Source organism: Carcharhinus amblyrhynchos, chromosome 12 (genome assembly GCF_965287045.1).
Source record: "Carcharhinus amblyrhynchos chromosome 12, sCarAmb.v2.hapA, whole genome shotgun sequence".
Taxonomy (NCBI): domain Eukaryota; kingdom Metazoa; phylum Chordata; class Chondrichthyes; order Carcharhiniformes; family Carcharhinidae; genus Carcharhinus; species Carcharhinus amblyrhynchos.
This window is the reverse complement of record NC_137335.1, coordinates 5629119-5645053: the sequence shown is the minus strand read 5'-3', so window position 1 is coordinate 5645053 and position 15935 is coordinate 5629119. Positions and strand designations below refer to the sequence as shown.

Here is a 15935-nt window from a genome sequence, read left to right as displayed (position 1 = left end):
CAGTGGCAGCTGCTACCTCTATAGGGGTGGCATGGTAGCACAGTGGTTAGCGCTGCTACTTCACAGCTGTAGGGACCTGGGTTCGACTCCCGGCTTGGGTCACTGTCTGTGTGGAGTTTGCACATTCTCCTCGTGTCTGCGTGAGTTTCCTCCGGGTGCTCTGGTTTCCTCCCACAGTCCTAAGATGTGTGGGTTAGGTTGATTGGCCATGCTAAAATTGCCCCTTAGTGTCCTGAGGTGCATAGGTTAGAGGGATTAATGGGCAAATATATAGCGATATGGGGTTAGGGCCTGGGTGGGATTGTGGTCGGTGCAGACTCGATGGGCTGAATGGCCTCTTTCTGCACTGTAGAGTTCTATGATTCTGTGGTAAAACTTATGCTAATTCTTTTTATTATATTTTAACTGTTTGATAAAAGCTTCCAAGTGGGTCACCTAAATCATATCTGGAGTGAAACACCTTATGCTCACCTATGTCAAAATCAAATGCAAAATGTAGGGTATAGGCTAACTTCACGAAGCACCTTGGAGTTTCTGGCGTACATCTTAATTTACCACGTACTTTGGCCGAAATTCTCCTGTCTCGCCTGACACAGGAATTGTAGTGGACGAGACAGAAAATTTGGTGGAACATTCAAAGGTCATTGAGCTCGAGGGGGAATTTCCAGTCTTGGGGTACGCACAGCTGGAGAATCCTACCCTTTGTCTCCCAAACTCCTAGTCAGTTCTTAAAAAAACAAAAATTCAACCAGCTTTGTTTGGCATGACCTACTCTTCACAAATCCAATCTGGCTCTCTCTGATCAGCTGCAATTTTTTCAAGATGTTCAGTCACTCTGACCTTAATTACGAGCTGCAGTAATTTCCTGATGACAAATGTTAGGCTAGCTTCTCCCCAACTCCCTGGTTTCCTTCTCTCACCTTTCTTTTCCCCAAAGTATCGAAGTGACAGGCACAAATTTCTAATCGAAAAAGAATGGTTTCCAAGTTGAGAGAACTTTGAAAGATTATAGCTCAGGTTCCAGTGTCCTCTCCTACTTCCTTTAAAACCCTGGGCTAGGATTTGAGGGATTTGTCACTGGTTGGGGCGGGGGGGGGGGGGGGGGGGTCATTATTTTCTTCAGTCCTGTTATTTTGCTTATGTAAATTTGGGTGAGTCCCTGTACCTGATTAAATAGGGATGTTCAATGCAGATTCAGTCAGGTTGAACCAGGTACAAGGGTACTTTTAAAAAAATCATTTATGAGACATGGGCGTCGCTGGCTGGCCAGCATTTATTGCCCATCTCTAGTTGCTCTTGTTCAGAGGGCAGTTGAGAGTCAATCGCATTGCTGTGGCTCTGGAGTTACACGTCAGCCAGATCAGATAAAGACGGCAGATCTCCTTCCCTAAAGGGTATTAATGAACCAGATGGGTTTTTCTGACAATCGACAATGGTTTCATGGAATACAAATAAAGGAAAGACTTGAGAAATTGGATATTTTTTCTTCCAGCAACACAGCATGTAGGGTGACACAGAAGTTTTATAAATCAAAATATGGAAAATGTTAGCTAAACTTTGCCTCTAGTACTTGAGGGTGAAGAACAGGGGGCTCTAGACAGAAGATTAAATAGAAGTTGGAGCAAAGACATTAGGGCAAGTTGTGAGGCTGTAGAATTCATTTCTAAGTTTAGAGGTTGACACAGAAATTAATTCTACACTCAAGATTAGATTCAATATATGAAAAACAAATTGAGGCAATATGAAAATAGGATGGGCAAATGTAATTAGAACCATCTGTTGACACAGACAGTAAATGCCAATAAAGACTACTTGGACTAAATGATTGTTGGTATATACATACACATACACACACATACATACATATATATATACATATATATACACACATACATACATATATAATGTTAGCATGAATAGAATCACAGAATCCCTACAGTGCAGGAGGAGGTCATTTGGCCCATTGAGTCTGCACTGATCACAATCCCACCCAGGCCCTATCCCTGCAAGTTTTAAAATGTATTTATTAGTCACAAGTAAGGCTTACATTAACACTGCAATGAAGTTACTGTGAAATTCCCCCAGTTGACATTGTCTGGTGCCTGTTCGGTTCAATGCACCCAACAAGCACGTCTTTCAGAATGTGGGAAGAAACCGGAGCACCCGGAGGAAACCCACACAGACACAGGGAGAACGTGCAAACTCCACACAGACAGTGAGCCAAGCCAGGAATCGAACCCATGTCCCTGGCACTGTGAGGCAGCAGTGCTAGCTACTGCGCTGCCCCTACATACTTACCGTGCCAATGCCACATATTTACCCTGCTAGTGCCCCGATATTAAGGGAATTTACAATGGCCAATCAACCTAACCCGCACATCTTTGGACTGTTGGAGGAAACCAGAGCATCTGGAGGAAACCCAAGCAGATACGGGGAGAATGTGCAAACTTCACATAGTGACCCAAGACGGGAATTGAACCCAGGTCCCTAGTGCTGTGAGGCAGCAGTGTTAACCACTGTGCTGGTCTAATAAGGTAGGGTCTAATACAGCACTAATACAATCCGTATTTTGGTAACGATCAGACATAGATCAGCCTCCGCACCATTTTATGTGCAAATAAACCTACGTTCTGAAAAGTGAGGTGATTTATTGGTAACATACCAAAAAAAATTAATAATTCCGCCAAACTCTTAAACTTATGGCAGAAAATTATTCTTAAAAAATGAGGCACACGTTACATCTCTCAGACATATAATTATCGAATCCATTCCTGAAGGAAAGCGATTTTGTTTTGGCATATCAGAGTGATAAAAGTTGCTTGAAATCTGCCCCGTCGCATGCTCCCATTTCTTCATCTGGACTACGTTATGCAATTTTCTGAGTCCAAGATGTTTTCTTCAAAAACTTGTTTAAATCGATGCATGCAGGAATGTGGAAAGTAAAAAATTACATTGCGTCTCAACCATTACCGTTGAGACTTTATTTATTGCTTCAAACTGATCTAATTTGATTTTTTAAAATAAATTCCACGTTCACAGTTTATGAAACTGACGGTAAGCTGTGCACAAACACATGACCCGTGTTGTTTATAAGATTGCATGCAAATTCCCTCAATTACCTTTGATGTGCCGAGTCCTGCTGATGAAAAACATTTTGGCTTGTACGATGGCAAATCCACATCTGTAGCAACATCCTTTGGCTCATCTTCAAATATAAGTTCGTCTGGGACAAACCTGTGTAACAACACAAACCCAAACAGACCTCTTTCAGACACATAAATCTTCCATTTCCCCCGACAACACCAACTGTTGCAATGTAATTAGAATGGGTTATTAAGCTACCAAAGAACAAAGGGCTGCTGCTCCAAGACCACCTCCAATTAATGGAACTCATAATGGGTTAAATTGGGGATGAAAATCAGCACAGATAATCCAATTACTATTCGCATTGCTTCCATTGTTCCAGTAATGCGAGCTGGTGCGCGAACATCTGTTAGAAATTGCATTAACATCTTTCCAATTGGGGCTCTAATTAACTGACATAGGACAGCTGAAGTGGAGAGGAGTGACTGTCTTCACCGTTTCCTACACTTATTCATTATGTGAAAATGAGATCCATATCCACAAGGGTGGCACTCCTGCCTGCCCTTCCTGCAACGCACTGTTCAGGCCCAACACAAAAGAGTGGCCACCTTCAGGGAACGGAATGAAGGGGACTGCTGCTCGTGCATTGTACACCAGCACAAGCCAATTTCTACCGTTCACAGATGCAGGAAAACAGGTAAAAGCACCAAACGCAGAGCAGAAGGAATGGCTGAAATTAAAGGTGGTCAAATACAGAACAGGCTGCCAGTCAAAGCAGGCTCCACATGTCCTAATGTGTGGCAGTGCGGCACAGTGGTTAGCAACGCTACCTCACAGCGCCAGGGACCCGGGTTTGATTCCAGCCTCAGGTCACTGTCTGTGCGAAGCGCACGTTCTCCCCGTTTCAGTGTGGGTTTCCCCCTGGTGCTCCGGTTTCCTCACAGTCCAAAAGATGATGTGGAGATGCTGGCGTTGAACTGGGGTGGGCACAGTAAATCTCACAACACCAGTTTAAAGTCCAACAGTCCAATATGAGGAAGGAGCAGCGCTCCTGAAGCTCGTAATTCCAAATAAACCTGTTGGACTTTAACCTGGTGTTGTGAGGCTTCTGAGTACAAAGATGTGTAGCTTAGATGGATCGGCCAAGCTAAAATGCCCCTTAGTGCCCAAGGATATGCAAGCTGTTGGGGGGGGGGGGGGGGGGGGGGGGGTGGGGCGCGGCTGGACATATTAAATTTCCCTTTACTGTGTAGGTTAGGATCTGGGGGCTGGGGAAGACGCTCTTTCAGAGAGTTGATACAGACTTGATGGACTAAATGGCCTTGTATTGTAGAGATTCTACAGTAACACTGCAGAGAGGCAATCTAATAGAATGCTGAACTATATTATAACTCAAACAGCCACTTCTTCAGTGTAGCTGTGCCACCCCACAATATTTATTTGCAAAGGTTAACCAGAAGTTGTCAGCTGCCACGTGCAGGCTCTCCCATGCAATTATACTTTGCTGTTCACAAGCTGAGGCTATAGAAATTCAACATCTTCACCTGATGTCCAGGAAGGAACTACTGCTCTCAAACTCCATCCCATCACATTGTTCATAAAGCTTATTCGCAGTTTCTGGAGAATCGCAGTCCACCACAGCATAGTAATATCTCAGCCGCTTGAATTGGTACTCTCGCATCTTTTCCCGGATAATTCTACGAGGAAAAGCAAAACTGGTTAAAAAGAAACCCGAGCTATTCGCTGTAAAATGTCTATCTCAAAGTCCTAAGTATGCATTACTGAATAAGTGTGTTTCAATTCTCCCTCAGTACAACTGCAATTATTGCAAAAACCAGATTTGATTTATTATTGTCACATATATTAACGTACAGTCAAAAGTATTGTTTCTTGCGCGCTGTACAGACAAAGCGTACCGTACATAGAGAAGGAAAGGAGGGTCCAGGATGTAGTGTTACAGTCATAGCTAGAGTGTCGAGAAAGATCAACTTAATGCGAGGTAGGTCCATTTAAAAGCCTGATGGCAGCAGGGAAGAAACGGTTCTTGTGTTGGGTGGTACGTGACCTCAGACTTTTGTGTCTTTTTCCCGAAGATGGGGTCCTTAATTATGCTGGCAGCTTTACTGAGGCAGCGGGAAGTGTAGACAGAGTCAATGGACGGGAGGCTGGTTTGTGTGATGGATTGGGTTCGACATTTTAGTAGTTATTTTCTAGGTTTATAAATGTCAGCAAGGCAATTAATGAATGTAATTTTACAACACTCAGATTTGGGGCAACACAGTGGCACTGTGGTTAAGCCCTGCTGCCTCGCAGCATCAGGGATCTGGGTACAATTCCAGCCTCAGGTCACTGTCTGTGCGGAGTCTGCATGTTCTTTCCGTGTCTGTATGAGTTTCCTCCGGATGATCCGGTTCCTTCCATAGTCCAAAGATGTGCACATAAGGTTGAGTGGCCATGTTAAATTGTCCCTTAGTGTTCTAAGATGTATAGGTTAAATGGGATTAACCGTGGTAAATGTGTGGGGCTATGGAAAATAAAGCAGGGAGAGAGGGCCTGGGTAAGATACTCTGTCAGAGTCAATGCAGAATCGATGGGCTGAATGGCCTCTTCTGCAATGTAGGGATTCTACAATTTAGCAGAGAACTATCCATTTATCTGTCCTTTCCGATTTCAAACAAGTACTGATCTTATTCCCTTTGAGAAGTCTTCTGTTTCCACCCATCTTTCTGGTAGGAAGTTCCATAGTTTTAGCAGCTCTCTGCATTTAAAAAAAACCTCCCCACTATGCCTCTCAAGTTAGTGATATGCTGTAATAGCTGCTTTCACATTGACTCTGGTGGTGAGATGCTGGGAATGTTGAGCGCTAACAGATCCCTTATTTGTAAAACCTAGAGTCCTGTACGCATCTATGTTACCTCCGACTCAAACGTTTGTCTGCCCTCACTATCAAATCCCTCTGTTCCACTGCTTGTATTAAGTTGTGTTTGCTCCTGATTCAGTTCACCAACAATACAAACATCAAGCTTTCTATCCTTGTACAGGGGATGGGCGTCGCTGTCTATTCCAGCATTGTTGCTCATCCCTAATCGATCTCGAGAAGGTGGTGGTAAGTCATCTTATTGAACCATGGCAAGTCCATTTGGTGTAGGTACATCCACGGTGCTGTTAGGGAGAGAGTTTTTGACCCAGCAACAGTGAAGGAACAGTGACATATTTCCAAGCCAGGATGGTGAGTGACTTGGAGGGGAACCCCCAGATGTGGTCTTCCCAGTTTTCTGCTGCTTTGTCCTTCCAGGTGGTAGAGGTTGCAGTTAGAAGGTTGTTGTTTTAATTTATTCTTGTGGGTGTCATTGGCTGGGCCAGCATTGGTTGCCTCTCCCTGATTACCCTTGAACGGAGTGCCTTGCTAGACCATTTCAGGGAGTATTTAAGAGTCAACCAGATTGGCGTGGGTCAGGGGTTACATGTTGGCCAGACAGATGGCTAAGTCAGATAGGTGGGTTTCACAACAATGCCGATAGTTTCATGTTCAATTACTGAGACTAACTTTCAATTTCAGGTCATCATTAATCGAATTTAAATTCTAGCAATTCCAGTGTCTTGGTGAGATTTGAACCCATTTCTCCAGAGCATTAGCCTGGGCCTGGATTACCTGTTCAGTGACATTAACTATACCCACCCATCAAGCGGAGCCTAAGTGAACCTGTACTTCAATATATTCCATAAGACCATAAGATATAGGAACATTAATAGGCCATTCAGCCTATCAAGTCTGCTCCATCTTTCAATCATGGCCAATAGGTTTCTCAACCCCATTCTCCCACCTTTTCCCCGTAACCTTTGGTCTCTTTACCAATCAAAAACCTATCTCTGCCTTAAATATACTCAATGACCTGGCCTCCCCAGCCTTCTGTGGCAATGAATCCCACAGATTCATCACCCTTTGGCTGAAGAAATGCCTCCTCATCGCAGTTCCAAAGGATTGTCCCTTTACCCTGAGGTGGTGCCCTCAGATCCTAGTCTCTCCTACAAATTAAACATCTTCTTCATGTCCGCCCTATCCAGGCCTTTTGGTATTCTGTAAGTTTCAATGAAATCCTCCCTCATTCTTCTAAACTCCATTGAGTACAGACCCAGAGTCCTCAGACACTCCTCATACGTCAAGCCTTTCATTCCCGGGATCATCTCATGAACCTCCTCTGGACCCGCTCCAAGGCCAGCACATCCTTCCTCAGATACCGGGCCCAAAATTGCTCGCAAGATTCCAAATGTGGCCTTGCATAGATGTCTGCTATTAGGCAATGTGTGGATGACATATATTGTTGTAAAATTTGACATTGCTGATTCCAAAGAGAGATACCACTTTTAAGGGAGTCTGTGGTATAACTACAACATGAGATTTAGTTAGTCTAAGAGGAACTGTATGCAATAAGTTGAAGGAGGAGTTAACTAATAGGACCACGTGCAACAATCAAACATTTCAGAAGGCCAAAATTCTTTTCTTGTGCTGTATAGTCACCACTTTTGACAGATAAAGATGTCAGTGATATTGGTCATTTAACAAAAGGGAAAATGGTGACAGTGCTAAAGACTGTAGGAATCCTGGGATGATTTTGCATATGAACGTGGCTGTCCCAGTTGGTAGGTTTAGGGACCTTTCAACTTTTAACTGCCAATAATCCCATCAGCTTTGAAATTTGGCATTCTTGCATTTGTCCTGATTAAAAGCTCCTACAGCATACCTCCTTTTACAAAAATGCTACATTAATGCAATTGGATAAAATTACCAATACTACTTGTAATTCTATTTAGAGTAGCTCTGATGGTTAAGTGCAAATTTAATTTGCTTGCTGTCAAAGAAAATTTTTAATTCATTTGTGGGACATTGGCATTGATGGCTAGTCAGCATTTATTGCCCTTCCCTGGTTGCCCTTGGAGGGCAATTGAGAGTCAACCACATTGCTGTGACTCTGGAGTCACATGTAGGCCAGACCAGGTAAGGACGGTACATTTCCTTTCCTAAAGGAACCAGATCGGTTTTTCTGACAATCGACAATGGTTTCATGATCATCAGTAGATTCTTAATTCCAGATTTTTTAAAATTGAATTCAAATTCCACATTGGGTGGCACGGTAACACAGTGGTTAGCACCGCTGCTTCACAGCTCCAGGGACCTGGGTTTGAATCCCAGCTTGGGTCGCTGTCTATGTGGAGTTTGCACATTCTTCCTGTGTGTGGGTTTCTTCCCACAGTCCAAAAATGTGCGGGCTAGGTCGATTGGCCATTCTAAATTGCCCCTTATGTCCCAGGATGCATAGGTTAGAGGGATTAGTGGGGCAACATGTAGGGATATGGGTACGATTGTGGTTGGTGCTGACTCGATGGGCCAAATGGCTTCTTTCTGCGCTGTGGGATTGTATGATTCTTCTCATCTGCCATGGCGGGATTCGAACCTGGGTCCCCAGAACATTAGCTGAGCTTCCTGGATTAATAGTCTAGCAATAACACCATCACCTCCCCTATAGTTGAAATTACTTTAACAAATTTTCTTTGCGATAAACTATTTGTTGACGTGCATTAGTATTGTTTGACATGACAGACTGTCTTCGAACCCATTCAGCCTGTGACAGAGGAACCAGTCAGAAAAGAACTATATTAGAGGGGGTGTTGCCAGAGGGGATTTCAGTGGTAGCCAACTCGTGCTTGGCACTGGCAGCCTTTCCCGTTGGGTGATGCAGCAAGTACAAATAATTAAATACTAAGGATGTAAGGAAAGAAAGTATGCAAGAGGGGTGGAAATAGTTGCCATGTGCTCGTCTTCTTATTCTTGTCTCTCCCACAAGCGCAAACATCCTCTTAGCATTCCCCCACCAAATTCTCCTCAGAGTCTTACATGTTTCAATGAGATCACCTCTCATTTTTTAAAACCCCAATGGTTACAGGTCCAACATTTCCTCATGAAATAATCCCTTCACCCCAGGGATCAGTCGAGTGGAACTCCTCTGAACGGGTTCCATTGTTCCTATATTTTCTCAAGTAAGGAGACCAATGCTGTCCACGGTATTCCAGATGTGGTCTCATAAACACCCCATACAATTGCTTACGTGAAAAAAACTTTTTCACACAGTGAGCGTTTGGAGTCTCAAATGCACTGCCTGGAAGTGTGGTGGAGGCAGATTCAATCGAGGTATTCATGAGAACGTTAGACGATTACTTAAAGGGAAATAGTATGCAGGAGTAAGGGGAAAAGGCAGGGGAATTACACTGAAAAACAGGCGAGGTGTCCAGAACGGAAATCCCTATTGGTCTCAGGCGGGATTTTACGATCTTGCCTGGGGGGGTGGGGGGGGTCATAAAATCTCGCCCCGGGTTCTTCTGGAGAGCCAGCACAGACACAATGGGCAAATGGCCTCCTTCTGCACCATTACAATTCTTTGATTCTGTGAGAGACAATACAAAATAGGGGGTACAACTCTAAGGGGTAAGGGGGGGGGAACAGAAGGTCCTGTGTGCGCAAGTCAATGAAGGTGGCAGAACAGGTTGAGAGTGTAATTTAAAAAGCATGCAGTGTCCTTGGTTTATCAGGGCATAGAGTATAAGGACAAGGAGATTTTGCTGAACTTGCATAAGGATTAAAGTGTTATCTAAAAAGGAACAGTGTGCAGAGTTATGGGAGAAGGCAGGAGAATGACATTAAGTAAATTGCTCATTTGGAGAGTGGGCCCAGACACAATGGGCTGAATGGCTTCCTTCTGTGCATGAATGTCTCTGTGATTCTCTGATTATATGCCTTCTGCCAACTTTTTGCCTACACACTTAAGTCTACAAAGAAATTTAGGTAAATTAAGTCCTATTCACAATTTACCCTCCTACCTATCTTTGTGTCCTTAGCAAATTTAGCAACCATGCTTTCGGTCCTTTCATCAAAGTTATTTATATCGACTGTAAATAATTTGAGGCCCAACACTGATCCCTATGGTACTCTACTGGTTATAACTTGCCAACTCAAAATTGACCTATTTATGCCTACTCTCTGCTTCACGTTACTGAACCAGTCCTCTATCCATGATAATATGTGGCCCCTATGCCACGAGTTCCTGTTTTATGTAGTAACCTTTGATGTGACACTTTGTCAATTACTGGTGCATCAATTGAAGGTAAGATCATACAGGTGGATGGCAGTGATTGGATAGTTATCTGAGCACAGACTGAGATAGTGACATTTATGGATGACATAGTGGCACAGTGGTTAACACTGCTACCTCACAGCTCCAAGGACCTGGGTTCAATTCCTGGCTTGGGTCACTGCCTGTGTAGAGCTTGTACATTCTCCCTGTGTCTCTGTGGGTTTCCTCTGGATGCTCCAGCTTCCTCCCACAGTCCAAAGGTGTGCAGGTTAGGGGCATCGGCCAAGCTAAATTGCCCCTTACTGTGCTGCAATGTGTAGGTTAGAGAGATTAGCGAGGTAAATATGTGAGGTTACGGGGATGGGGCCTGGGTGGGATTGTTGTCAGTTCAGACATGATGGGCCAAATGGCCTCCTTCTGCACTGTAGGGATTCTATGATCCTATAACACAGGAGTTGAGTGCAAATCGGGAGATATGTACCTGCCATGTTTCACTCTGAATAAAACTATCCCAAATGAAGGTTGACCTTGGATTCTTCGCTCACCAACTGACGACCGAGAGGAAAACAATTCGGTAAGTGGCCATAAGCTTGATCAAAGAGGTGTGTTATTAAAAGGAGCTTATTTAAAAGGGGCAGAGAGAAGTGGAGGCCACCAACTGATGATTACCTCTGATCTTCAGTCTCTTCATCCGAATTTTCTGGTAAATTGCTATGCAAGAATTCTTCAGGTCCATGCAATTCCTCTTTTTTCATCATTGCCTTTCCAAATTCTGAGGGGTAGATCTGAAGGAAGCAAATTGGCTCAGTTTTTAGTTATGCATTATCCAGGTTTCCAGCAGGTAAATGGGGCTGGGGTTCCCTGGGCTGCCCCCACCCAGCCGGGGTTCCTGACTTTGACCCCCACCTCCTGCCCCCGTGATTCCCTGACCCTGACCTCACCTTGCCCCCGCCCCCCCCCGCAAACAGGATTCCCTGACCTCCCCCCCTGCCGCCGCCGGGGTTTTCTGGTTCCGCTGCAGTGAATGGAGATTGGGGCTGAGCGTCAAATTCTCTGTTCTTGCTGACAAAGGGGTGGCGCGATCAGAGAATTCTGGTCACGATGTTCTTCAAAGCAAACTTTTTGGGAGGTTCCGTGTTTCGACCCTGAGGCATGTTTTTGTTTTAAAGCTAGGGAGGGTGCTTACTTATTGAGGCTGGAGAAAATAATGGTCAATCTTTTCATTAGTCATAACACAAGGCGGCTCATCACAACCAGTTCCCCTGACAGCTGAGTAACTGTCTTACAATTAACATAGAAACTAGGAGTAAGAGTGGGCTATTTGGCCCTTCGAGTCTGCTCCACTATTCAGTATGACCATTGCTGATCGTCTACTACAACACCATACTCCCACATTCTCCCCACTGACACCCTCATCTATAATTAATTGCCATTTGCAGAAGGAAGTTCCAATCCCTTCTTCATCTCTTGCACGCAGGAGAAATTCCTAATTTCACTTCTGAAAGGCTCGCTCGATTCTCAGGCAATTCCTCCCCAGTTCTACATTCCCCGGCAGCAGAAATAGTTTCCCTCTGGCTATTCTATCTGTTCCCCTTAATATCCTAAAACAAAACTTTGAATAATGCACCCCTTAACTTTCTAATCCCCGATTCTCATCCTCTCAACGGCAGCAGTGCAATCTACAACCTTTACAGTCTCGTACTAAAAGTCTCTCCTTTAGTTGTTTAGATTTGAAGGATCGAATGAATGATTTTGTGCAACTTGTTGCTGTAAGCAGTCAAGGTCTCTTAAAAAGTTTTAAAATTGTATCGACAGCACCCTCTGCTGGATTAAAGGCAGCAAACTCTGTTCCCACTGTGGCAAATCCTTTCACCAACATAGACTTTAGAATTTAGTGGCAATATTCTAAAGAGGGACAGATGACAAAACTTCTTACATCGTCCTAAGAAATTAGACTTTTCTTTTGTCAAAAATGTTCAAATCTAGCAATTTATGTTCAAAGGTAAAATTTTTTTTCCGGTTATTAAGGAATACAAGAGGAGGTCTTGTGGGTGTCCCTGCCTCTGAGCCAGAAGCTACGGGTGTGAGTCCCACCCCAAGACTTGATGGCCAACGAAGGTTCACTCATAACACAGTCAGACAAGTTAAGTGCGCCAGCCTGCAAAAATCCTTCCAAATACGCCAGTGCCTGGCGGTAAGAGTGGGAGAGGCTCCTGGTCAGCCACACTTGATGTGGAGTGGCGCCCCTCAAGCTATAAACCTTCCCCCCACCCCGCCGGCGACAGACTAGTGACCTGTTCCGGGAATTACTAGCTATGGCAACAGACAAAAGTCTGCCTGGGTGCGGAAAAGGAATTGGAATTGGAAGGAACACAGGAAGAGCACTTTTAGCCAAGTCAACATTACTGTTTTTCCATCACCCCTTTAAATAAAAGTCTGAATGAAAATAGAACGTACAAAGGAGGCCTAAGACCTCCAGTTGAAGATGGAGGCTAGACAGTCACTCTCACGTGTCAGGGAGGTAAGGTGTTGAACAGAAATGAGCCAGTGTGTAGAAAAAGAGAAATGTTAGCAACAGTGCAGCATACCATCTAAAATGGCTGCCCATTGCTTGTAAAGCGGCAACGTCCAGGAGCTGCCATATGGTCAAACATGGCCAAAGTCTTTTCACCCAGGCCTCCATCCAAATGGTGGTGGCTGGCATGCTCCAAATGCTGAACTGCTCTAAGTCACTGGTTAATTCTGAGCAAATACTGCAAACAAGCATCTGTGTTTAGCACGTCAGTGTGCAGAGGAGAGACTTGTGATAGCCCTCAGGACTTGCAAGGGGAAATCGAATACAAGCTGCCTGGAGATTGGCAATTAACTCACCAGGTGGAGTCTGAATACCGAGCCCAATATAAAGCAGGCCTCTGAGTGGGTCCATTATTCCAACGTCCCGGTTGGGACCTGTTTGTGTTCACCACAGGCTTGTGGTTTTTGATTTATTTCATTTTGTACAATAAAGCACTATTTAGTTCCTTTACATCTGACCCCTGGAGATATAAGCCTTAACAGAACTATACCAAGATAGAGCGACTTCAGAGATATGAGAATCTGTGGCTGTTCTCCCTTTATGTAGGGGATTTAACAGAATTGTTTAAATTATGAAGCATTGTTTTTGTAAATAAGGAATGATGATTCTCACTGGCTGTAAGTTTGGTAATTAGAAAATACAGATTTAAGAATCAGTGGGAGATCTAGATTATAGGGAATTTTCATAGCAACTTCATTGCAGTGTTAATGCAAGCCTAATTGTGACAAATTGTAATAAATAAAATTGAACCTGAACTATTGTTACTAAATGCAGCAAGGTATTGTAAATATAGATGGCACAGTGGTTAGCGTTGTTGCCTCACCGCGCCAGGGACCCGGGTTTGATTCCCAGCTTGGGTCACTGTCTGTGTGAGTCTGCATGGGTTTTCTCCAGGTGCTCCGGTTTCCTCCCACAGTCCGAGAGACGTGCTGGTTAGGTGAACTGGCCATGCTAAATTGTCCCTCAGTGTACCCGAACAGGCGCCGGAGTATGGCAACTAGGTGATTTTCATAGTAACTTCATTGCAGTGTTAATGTAAGCCTACTTGTGACACTAATAAATAAACTTTAAAAACTTCAATAAATTGGAGCATGCTGCTTGAAACAGAGTTGGAAGCAGGTTGGATAGTAACACGCAAAACGGAATTGGGTAAACACAAGAATCATAGCACAGGAAAAGGACAATCAGCCTTTCCGTGCCAGCCTTCTGTGAAAACAACTCGGCTAGTCCCGCTCGCCCACCTTTCCCTTGCACGTTGTCTGAATAAAAACAATTATCCAATTTCCTTCTGAAAGCCACGATTAATTCAGTCTCCGCCACACTGAGGTAGAGCATTCCAGATCCTAACCACTCACTGAGTAAGGGAAAAAAACTTTTCCTTATTTTGCCCTTGGTTCTTTTACTTATTTTAAAAACATTTCTGAGGTGATGGGAAATGAGCAGGGGAGAAGAACTATTTGGACACAATCATAGAATCCTTGTAGCGCAAGAGGAGGCCATTTGGCCCATCAGGTCTGCACCGACTCTGACAGAGTATCTTACCCAGGTCTTATTCCCGTAACTCCATCTATTTACCCTGCTCATCCCCCTAACCTACACATCTTTGGATGCTAAGGGGCAATTTTAGCATGGCCAATTCACCTAACCCGCACATCTTTGGACTGTGGGAGGAAACCGCAGCACCTGGAGGAAATCCATGCAGACACGGGGAGAACGTGCAAACTTGACACAGTCATCCGAAGCTGAAACTGAACCCGGGTCTCTGGCGCCGTAAGGCAGCAGTGCTAACCACAGCTCTTTCAAAGATCTGGCACAGGCACAACAGGCTGAATAGGCATTTGCCTGGATGAGCGCTACTCCAACATCACTCGAAGCCCCACACGATCCAGTCTCCAATCTACCAGCTTAAACCTTCACTCCCTCCAACACCAACACAGTGGCAGCAGTATGAACTAATTACGAGATGCACTGCAGCAACTCACCGCAGCCCCTTCAACAGCACCTTCCAAAACCACAACCTCTACCACCTCAAAGCACAAGGGCAGTGGACACATGGGAACACCATGAGCTGCAAGTTCCCCTCCAAGCCACACTTTATTGTGACTTGGAAGTATATCGGCAGTTCCTTCATTGTCACTGGGTCCAAAACCCGGAACCCGCTTCCTAACAGCACTGTCGGTGTATCCGCACCTCAGGGACAGCGGCGGTTCAAGCTGACGGTGTACCGCCAGCTTCTCAGCGAAAATTAGGAATGAGCAAATAAATGCTGGCTTAGCCAGGGACACCCACATCCCGCAAAAGAATAAAAGAAAACCATGAAAATAAGATCATTCTGTGGACAGAAACCATGAAAAATAATTGTGGCACTTCAAAGATCGTAATATCCAAGTGTTAATTGGTGCCATACCCAGGATAAAGCCACACTCCAGTTTATGTGGCCATGCCATAATTATGCGGAGGGAGGTGACTGTTGAGTTATTGTGGCTGTCTGACAACGAAGAGGAACTTCCTAGTGTTTGAGATCCCAGCCGGAGATTCACTGTTGCCCCTGCGTTGGAGACACCGAGTTAAATACTTGCATGAGTTTTCTCCTAGTTACTGTTCAATGAAAAGGCTGTGGTGACACTCTGAATCCATGATTGTGTCCAAGAAATCAGAGGACACAAGTCAGCCTTCTCAGACCAGAGTTCTACACTCGCTACTCTCGACTCTTGTTCCCCGTGCAAAGATGTGCAAGTTTGATGGATTGGCTATGATCAGTGCATGGGGTTACGGGCCAGGAGAGTGGGTCGAGATAGAGTGTTCTTTTGGAGGTCGGTGTTGACTCGTTGGGGTGAATGACCCACGGTGATGGGGCGGCATGTTGGCACAGTGATTAGCACAGCTGCGTTCGATCTCCAGCTTGGGTCACTGTCTGCGTGGAGTCTGCACGTTCTCCCTGTATCTACGTGGGTTTCCTCTGGGTGGTCCAGTTGCCTCCCACGGTCCGAAAGATGTGCTGGTTAGGTGCATTGGCCACGCTAAGTTCTCCCTCAGTGTACCCGAACAGACGCCGGAGTGTGGTGACTTGGGGATTTTCACAATAACTTAATTGCAGTGTTAATGTAAACCTACTTGTGACAATAATAAACTTTATTTTACTTTCTGCG

The 15935-nt window shown here is 44.7% G+C and overlaps 1 protein-coding gene across 1 annotated transcript in view; it reads right to left on the bottom strand.

Annotated features, from left to right (window-relative positions):
• Positions 1-15935, bottom strand: part of esf1 (ESF1 nucleolar pre-rRNA processing protein) — a 62429-nt gene that overhangs the window by 32198 nt on the left and 14296 nt on the right. The window contains exons 6-8 of the mRNA XM_080200008.1: positions 10881-10996; positions 4629-4781; positions 3120-3234 (exon numbers count right to left, since the gene is read on the bottom strand). Of these exons, the coding sequence (XP_080056134.1) occupies positions 3120-3234; positions 4629-4781; positions 10881-10996 (384 nt within the window). The remainder of the gene's footprint in view (positions 1-3119; positions 3235-4628; positions 4782-10880; positions 10997-15935) is intronic.